This window comes from Capsicum annuum, unplaced genomic scaffold (genome assembly GCF_002878395.1).
Source record: "Capsicum annuum cultivar UCD-10X-F1 unplaced genomic scaffold, UCD10Xv1.1 ctg4846, whole genome shotgun sequence".
NCBI classification, from domain to species: domain Eukaryota; kingdom Viridiplantae; phylum Streptophyta; class Magnoliopsida; order Solanales; family Solanaceae; genus Capsicum; species Capsicum annuum.
In genome coordinates, this window is record NW_025856169.1 from 17,220 (window position 1) to 26,552 (window position 9,333).

A 9,333-nucleotide genomic window follows, 5' to 3' on the forward strand; every position below is an offset into this window, starting at 1 on the left:
ATCGATTTTTTCCCTAGTGTTATCTGTAAAAATTGGGGAAAGGACAGAAACGACACTTCAAATTAAACTATTTCCTTGAAAATGGTCATGAAATTTAAATTTCACTTTCTAGTCATTTTAATTTACTGACTGGTTCTATACCGTTTTTATATAATTTTTATACAGGTTTTATACAAATCTTATACATAAATATTCTATACGGAAATTATACAGTTTTGATACATAATTTATATAATAACTATACATTTGCACTTCAAATTAAACTATTTCCTCTAAAATGACCATGGAATTTAAATTCTATTTTGTAGCCATTTTAATTTACTGACTGGTTCTATACCGTTTTTACACAACTTTTATACAGGTTTTATACAAATCTTATACATAAATATTCTATACGGAAATTATACAGTTTTGATACATAATCTATATAATAACTGTACTTTTTTTTTACACGCTTTATACAATAATTATATAATTTGTATACACTTTCTATATATTGTACATATACATATTTGATAGAACTATACAATTTCTATACATATATCTTATATAGATTCATATTCTATTTAATAATTATATTATTTTTGTATAATTTAATTATTATTTCTATACAATAAAAAAAAGCAGAATCTTTGATCAATTTAAAAATTTATAGTAAAAAAAAATTAAAATATTTTTAAAAGGGACGAATTGCCCAAGTTGAATATTGTATTAGTATTGTATATAGACGTATCAGTATCATATATAGATTGTATATAAACTATGTGGATCAAAATGACCCAAATTGGAAAAGATTAGAAAATGGTCATAAAATAACATTTATTTAACCGACTGAATATTATTTGTCCAAATACCAAACTTGAGCTATAATTGAGCTATTATTTTTTAAAACGTTCATAGTCCTTTTCCCGTAAAAATTCCAAAAGCCCCAAAGAAATTCATATATTTTTCATTTTCGGCCCACCCAAAACATTCTTCCTGCATTTTTGCCCCTTTTGGTTATCGTCGATACGAACCCACACACCCCTCCACTCTCTCTCTCAGCTCAAAACAAAGCATCCCATCCCACCCCCACAAACCCTAATCATCAAGCGCATCTCACTTCTTTCATTCCCTTCATATTTTCCATTTTCTGGTACCCTCTCTTCTCCTATACATTTCTCTCCTTCTCTCTCTTTACATCTTTTCAGTTTCCGTAATTCTTTTTTCATTTTAATCTCTTGTGAATTTTTTGTTGATTTGATTTGATTTGTGAAATGGTTGAATCAAACAGTTCAGAGCACTTTATGCTTCCTGTGAAGAGGTCATCGATAGTTGAAGTCGGAGGAGGTAACGACAACGACGCCATTTCAGTGGAAAAGAAACTCAAGGCCACCGCTACTGCTATCGGTGATTCGTCGACGACGGTGACTATGGGAGGAACTGATTCTGTTAGCGCTAACAGCGGCCGCAATGCCGCTAATGGCCGTACCGGTAAAGCTCCGCTCGATCTGCGTAACTTCTCTGATATCGACGAGGATCTTCACAGCCGTCAACTTGCCGTCTATGGTCGTGAAACTATGCGTAGGCTTTTTGCGTCTAATATTCTCGTATCTGGCCTGCAAGGTCTTGGCGCTGAAACTGGTATATCTATCATTATTTGTTGTTTATGGTGTCTCGATTATCGCACTGTTTTTGTTGTACGTCCTGCATTTTGTTTTTCCACTTTGATTTGTTGCACTTGAGCCAAGGGTCTCTACCTCCACGGGGTAGTGGTAAGGTCTGTGTACACTTTACCCTCCCCAAACACCACCTGTGGGATTTCACTGGGTATGTTGTTGTTGCTATTAACTGTGCTGGGATTGTAAATCTGGCATCAAAGGAGAATATAACGAAATATGATTGTTTCTCTTATATGTAATGTTTACATTCCCAATTTTCACGCATGAAATTAGTTTACCTTCTTGATAATTTAGCAACAACAACAGCAATTCTTTTTCTTCGAGAAATGCGGTTTGCAAAAGAGGCTTGAGAAATATAGTAGTAAAAAATCATGATGAAAACGTCGAGGAAAAGGTTACAAATAATTTTGGATTGGATTGAAATAGGCCTGAATACTGTAGAATGGATAATGATGCATAGTTGATTGATAATGTATGTTTGCATGTGCTCTTTAAGCCTACTTTTAGATATTTGAGATAGTGATAACTGATAACAATCGGAAGTGATTGCGATCCATCTATGTGCTGAAATGCATTTCTCAAAACAGGTTTAAGAGATATAAGAGTAAAAAACTATGATGAAAATATCGAAAAAAAGATTACAAATAGTTTAGGATTGGATGGTAATATGTCTGAATATAATATAATGGATAATTATGCATAATTGATTGATAATGTATGTGTTGCATGTGCTCTTTAAGTGACCTACTTTCGTTGATTTTCGAGATAGTAATAGCTATAACAAGAAGAAGTGATTGTGTGTCATCAATGTGCTGAATATGACATTAATTCTGCTAAAAGTTTGTTATAGAACGGAATGTGTTTCCTTATTGCAGCAAAGAACATTATTCTTGCGGGTGTGAAGTCTGTTACTTTGCACGATGAAGGAAATGTGGAGTTGTGGGATCTGTCTAGCAATTTTATCTTCACAGAGGAGGACATTGGGAAGAATAGGGCACTTGCTTCTGTCCAGAAGTTGCAAGAGCTAAACAATTCTGTCATTATCTCCACGTTGACGGATGCTTTGACTAAAGAACAACTTTCCAATTTTCAGGCAAGTAGACATGTGCCTGATGTTATTAATTTGAATGATTATGCATAATTTATCGTGTCTTCATGACTTACTGATTGTACGGCTGTTGTAATTTTGATGCAGTTGTTTTAAATCAGTCTCATACTAGTTGGACTGGCAGTATAAATAGTTGCCTGTTTGGTCTCTATTCGGCTCATTTTTTCCACTGCTCACTAATTATCTTTTTGGCCAAAATAGAAGCTCTACAATCTCACACTTACCCCTATATTGACATACAAGTCCGAAAGACTAACCAAATCAATACCTAATCCAAATATAAATTTAGTTAAACCAAAATTGTGGTTTCTTTTCATGTAATAGTGATAATGGTTAAGACCCATGTTCAGATCAATTGTAGAAAGTGGAAGTCATTGTGATTTTCTATTTGAGATGACAACAACAACAACAACATACCCAGTAAAATCCCACAAGTGGTAAGTTTTTATGTTTCCCAGAATAGAAATGACCTATACCCTGATTAATTCCATAAAGTAAATACAACAATTACAACACACCCAATATATTCCCACAAAGTGAGGTCTGGGGAGGGTAAAGTGTTCGCAATCCGTACCACTACCTCAGAGATGAGGTAGAGAGGTTATTGCCGATTGACCCCCGGCTCAAGACAATTCCACAAAGTAAATATCTCTAATTTATTTTCCTTCATATTTATTAAAAGAAACCTCTAGTTTATTTGTCTTTCAGTCACTCTGTCCAGGTTAAAAACTCTTGGCAAATTTCACCTATCCAAAAAAGAGCTCCTAGTTTTTTTAAAAATGTCACTATAGTTGCAAGAAGGATATATTCCTTGATTTATTTAAAATATGATACTAGTTAAATGAAATTGTAGTTGCTTTCTATGATACAATGATAATGGTTAAAATTTCATAAAACACAACTGACCTGTGTTCACATTTATTGTGGGAGTGACAGTTATTAAAACTTTTCAAGGATGAATTATCTTTACTATGTTAATGACAATTTGTTTGAGGAAATGTTTGTTTGGGCGGTGAAGCATTTGTTACAATGTTCGATGGGGGAAATAGCATCCTGAATGCACTTTACTTTATCTGCAGGCTGTTGTATTTACAGATATCAGCTTAGAGAAGGCTACTGAATTTGATGATTACTGTCATACTCACCAGCCTCCAATTGCTTTCATCAAAGCTGAAGTTCGAGGCCTTTTTGGTAGTGTGTTTTGTGACTTTGGCCCTCAATTTGTAGTTGCTGATGTTGATGGTGAGGATCCTCACTCAGGAATCATTGCGTCTATTAGCAATGACGACCCTGCTCTTGTGTCATGTATTGATGATGAGAGGCTCGAGTTTCAAGATGGGGACTTAGTTATATTTTCTGAAGTGCATGGCATGATAGAGCTGAATGATGGGAGGCCTAGAAAAATAAAAAGTGCAAGGCCATATTCATTTACTATTGAAAACGATACCACAGAGTATGCAGCTTATGAAAAAGGGGGTATCGTCACTCAGGTCAAGGAGCCTAAAGTGTTGAAATTCAAGCCACTGCGACAAGCAATTAAGGATCCTGGTGACTTTCTTCTGAGTGACTTCTCCAAGTTTGACCGTCCACCTATTTTACACTTGGCTTTTCAGGCACTAGATAGGTTTGTGTCTGTATCAGGACGTTTCCCTGTTGCTGGATCTGAGGAAGATGCTCAGAAGCTAATATCATTTGTGACTGACATGAACAATAGTCTTGTTGGAAAACTTGAGGAGATTGATCAGAAACTTCTTCAGAAATTTGCATTTGGTGCAAGGGCTGTGCTAAACCCAATGGCGGCTATGTTTGGGGGTATTGTTGGGCAAGAAGTTGTGAAGGCTTGCTCTGGGAAGTTCCATCCACTTTATCAGGTCAGTAAATGAATTGTTGTAATTGAGCTAGAAGAACTCTTAATTCTTAAATTGCTTAAATTGTTTAATTGGGATGATCTGTTTAAGTTGTTGCTGCCTTGTTTGAACAAGTTCATGTTAGATCATATGGGACTTTTTTCTAGATTTTTAACACCAATTAGAACGGAACGCAAGGGGAACTCTATATGAACATTATATCGCCTCTGAAGCATATGAGATGTTATGTCTGTGTCTTCTCGACTGTCAATATAGGTATCCCTAGGTATCTTTGGCACTGGGGTAACTGTTACTTGAAATTTTGGATGAAATTTGTTTTTGGTGCTGCATATTGCCTTTTGTTGTAATTTAATTTATGCTTGCTTTTTAATAGACGTGGAATGTTCTGTTACTGAATCATTTGTATTCAATTTGTTTGCGACAGTTTTTCTACTTTGACTCCGTTGAATCTCTTCCAACTGAACCATTGGATCCAAATGATTTGAAGCCCTTGAATAGTCGTTATGATGCCCAAATCTCAGTTTTCGGAAACAAGCTACAGAAGAAGCTGGAAGAGGCAAAAGCTTTTGTTGTTGGGTCTGGTGCGCTTGGGTGTGAGTTCTTGAAGAATTTAGCTCTCATGGGGGTTTGTTGTGGTGAAAAAGGAAAGCTAACAATTACAGATGATGATGTCATTGAGAAGAGCAACCTTAGTAGGCAATTCCTCTTCCGTGATTGGAACATTGGGCAAGCCAAGTCTACTGTCGCTGCTGCAGCTGCTTCTTTGATCAATCCTCACATTCACATTGAAGCACTGCAAAACCGTGCAAGCCCTGAAACAGAAAGTGTATTTGATGATACATTCTGGGAGAATTTGAGTGTTGTGGTCAATGCACTAGATAATGTGAATGCCAGGATTTACATTGATCAGAGATGTTTGTATTTTCAAAAACCATTATTGGAGTCTGGAACTCTGGGTGCCAAGTGCAATACTCAGATGGTAATTCCTCATCTCACAGAGAATTATGGTGCATCAAGGGATCCACCAGAAAAACAAGCACCTATGTGTACAGTTCACTCTTTCCCACACAACATCGATCATTGCTTAACATGGGCACGGTCAGAATTTGAGGGTTTGCTTGAGAAGACGCCAGCTGAAGTTAATGCTTATCTGATCAATCCTAGCGACTACATATCTGCTATGCAAAAGGCTGCTGATGCACAGGCCAGGGACACTTTGGATCGTGTTCTTGAATGCCTCGATAAGGAGAGATGTGATACATTTGAAGACTGCATAACCTGGGCTCGCCTGAGGTATAACCATCAAAAACCCAACCAAACTTTTACCCGTTTGAGCAGCTTGTTTATATAGGCTTTTAACCATTTGCTTTTTCTTGTAACCAGGTTTGAAGATTACTTTGCAGACCGTGTGAAGCAGTTGACATATACTTTCCCTGAGGATGCTACTACTACTAGTGGTGCTCCATTCTGGTCAGCACCAAAGCGTTTCCCTCGGCCATTGCAATTTTCTGTTGACGATGCCAGTCATCTTCAATTTCTTGTGGCAGCCTCGGTATTACGAGCAGAAACATTTGGCATTCCCATCCCAGATTGGGTTTACTCTCCTAGAAGGTTAGCTGGAGCTGTTGATAAAGTGATTGTCCCTGATTTCCATCCAAAGAAAGGTGTGAAGATTGTGACAGATGAAAAAGCAACCAGCATGTCTGCTTCATCCATAGATGATGCTGCAGTCATCAACGAGTTGGTGATGCAGCTGGAAACGTGTCGTCAGAGATTACCTTCAGGTTACAAGATGAACCCCATTCAATTTGAAAAGGTACACACACTCTCTCTCTCCCTCTCCCTCTCTCTGTCGCATGCATGTTGCATATGTCAAAGGCATCTTTTGAGAGCGGAATCATTTGGTTTGGTGGATGTGTTTCCTGGGAGGAAGAAAAGGATCTGGATCTAACATGTATATACTTGTGCTGAACTTATGGAACCACATGATGTTTTAATAAATTTTATGAGGTAGATAATGAAACTTCTATACCGTTATAGATATTCAATTTATGATTTTGTGTTTCTTCCATCTGCTCTGTTAACTAAGTTTGTCTGAGTTACAGGACGATGACACCAACTATCATATGGACTTTATTGCTGGACTTGCAAACATGAGGGCTAGAAACTATAGCATCCCTGAAGTGGATAAACTGAAGGCCAAATTCATAGCAGGGAGGATCATTCCAGCAATTGCTACTTCTACTGCTATGGCCACTGGTCTTGTTTGTCTAGAGCTCTATAAGGTTTTGGCTGGAGGTCATAAGGTGGAGGATTACCGCAATACTTTCGCCAACTTGGCTCTTCCTTTATTTTCCATGGCTGAACCAGTTCCACCAAAGGTGATCAAGCATCAGGACATGAGCTGGACTGTGTGGGACAGGTGGATTTTGAAAGACAATCCAACTTTGAGGGAGCTTCTTCAGTGGCTTCAGAGCAAAGGTCTGAATGCTTATAGCATCTCTTACGGGAGCTGCTTACTCTATAACAGCATGTTCCCTAAGCATAAAGAGCGGATGGATCGTAAATTGGTGGATCTGGCCAAGGAAGTGGCCAAGGCAGATTTGCCTCTATACAGGAAACATTTTGACGTGGTAGTGGCTTGTGAGGATGATGAAGACAATGATATTGATATCCCTCAAGTGTCCATTTATTTCAGGTAGATTGTTCATCCTGTAACCATCACTCACAAGAGTAGCCTGAAATCATAGGTTTCAGTTTATTTTCTTCATGCTATGTTTTGGTCTTTCTTGTTGGCAAAGCTAGATTGATATATTCTTCTCTGTACTAGCCAGCCCGCGTACAAAGTCAGAACCTACTGTCGAGTAGTAAAGATATGATGACTCTTAGAACTTCGAGTATCTGATTGTGTCGTGTCTCCATTTTCTTGCTCAACTATTTGATGAAAATATAGTTGATGTTGGTTGGTGGATTCGAAATTATGAACTAACCATTTGCTTCAGTACTATAACATATAAATTGCTGCTGCTGTGATATTTACGTACGCAAACGACTCCTTAGTTGAGTGGTTTCTTCAGTGGGATTTTAGCTGAAATTATTGTTCTGATATGATATGATTAAATAGGGAAAAAGGACTACTAACAGCCATGGACAAATTTATATAGAACTAAATGGTGCTGATTTATTTCTCGTAGTAGTGAGATATACTGTTTGGTTCGGTGGGGTGTATGATAATAATACTGAAAGTGGTGTGTCAGTAATGCGGAGAATAGTTATGTGGACATTATTTTCTTGTGACTGTTGGGTTTGTTGTATTAAATCTGTAGGTTTTAAAAACAAATAGTACCGAATAGGGTGGATTAGAATAGGAATAACACCTTGTATTGTTAACGTCGTTACTATGTGTACGAGTAGTATAGCATTGAATAAAAGTACCCCACTGCCATAGGAGTTACTAATAATATCAAAGCTAATATATGTATTATTTTTCCTAATATCCCAAACCAAAGGTCCCCTCACATCTTGTAGAGAGTCCGGAACCAAGAGAGTCCGGAACCAAAATATGTCATGTATATAAAAGGTGCTTTAACTCTTTTTTTGAAAGAGAGTTATGTGAATTTTATTAAATGGAATTTGCTAAACGGAGTTAAATTCTGAAAAAGTGCATAACTCTTTTTTTAAGAGAGTTACACATTTTTTTTTTTTACATAACTCACTTAAAAAGAGAGTTATATAATAGTTGTTGCATAACTCACTTTTTAAGTGAGTTATGCATTTTTTTCTACATAATTCACTTACGGCACTCTTTTTTTTTTCTACATAAATATAATAAAAATTATTTAACATACTTTATAAAAACTTACATATTATGTGAATAATCAATTTATCTTTTTAAAATTAAAATTTAAAAAATAAGGCCAACTAGTACGAAATGGAAAGAGTAAAACTCACTGATTATGTGAGTTATTCAAATATAAAATAAGTAAAAAAAAAATGAGTTATCCATTGAATATAATTCTTAAAATATGTGTGATAAGTTCATAACTTTATTAATGATATGAAATATGAATATGATGCTAAAAATAAGAGTTATGCAAAAGGTTGACATGTTCATCATAAACGTTTATCAGTCAAAAAATACTATTAGAAAAAGTGTCACTAATAAAGTTATGCACTTACCACACATATCACTAATTTTATTTCATATCACTAATAAAGTTATGCACTTACCACACATATTTTAAGAGTTATATTCAATGGATAACTTATTTTTTTTACTTATTTTATATTTGAATAACTCACAAAATCAGTGAATTTTACTCTCTCCATTTCGTATTAGTTGATCTTCTTTTTAAAATTAAAACTTTAAAAAGATAAATTGATTGTTCACATAATATGTAAGTTTTTATAAAATGAGTTATATAATTTTTATTATATTTATGTATAAAAAAAGTGAGTGCCGTATGTGAGTTATGTAGAAAAAAAATGCATAACTCACTTAAAAGTAAGTTATGCAACTTTTATTATATAACTCACTTTTTAGGTAATTTATGTAGAAAAAAATGCACAACTCACTTTAAAAGTGGGGTATGTAACAACTATTATATAACTCTCTTTTTAAGTGAGTTATGTAAAAAAAATAATACATTATGCACTTTTCCAGAATTTAACTCCATTTGACAAATTCTGTTAAATG

At 35.5% G+C, this 9,333-nt stretch overlaps 1 protein-coding gene across 1 annotated transcript; it reads left to right on the forward strand.

Annotated features, from left to right (window-relative positions):
* Positions 1-948: 948 nt before the first annotated feature.
* On the forward strand, positions 949-7,680 carry LOC107842658 (ubiquitin-activating enzyme E1 1). Its single transcript, XM_016686612.2, has 7 exons — positions 949-1,135; positions 1,274-1,623; positions 2,537-2,754; positions 3,849-4,640; positions 5,062-5,930; positions 6,021-6,453; positions 6,743-7,680. Exons 2-7 carry the CDS (start codon positions 1,287-1,289, stop codon positions 7,337-7,339), a joined length of 3,246 nt encoding a protein of 1,081 aa, XP_016542098.2. The 5' UTR covers positions 949-1,135; positions 1,274-1,286; the 3' UTR covers positions 7,340-7,680.
* Positions 7,681-9,333: the final 1,653 nt, after the last annotated feature.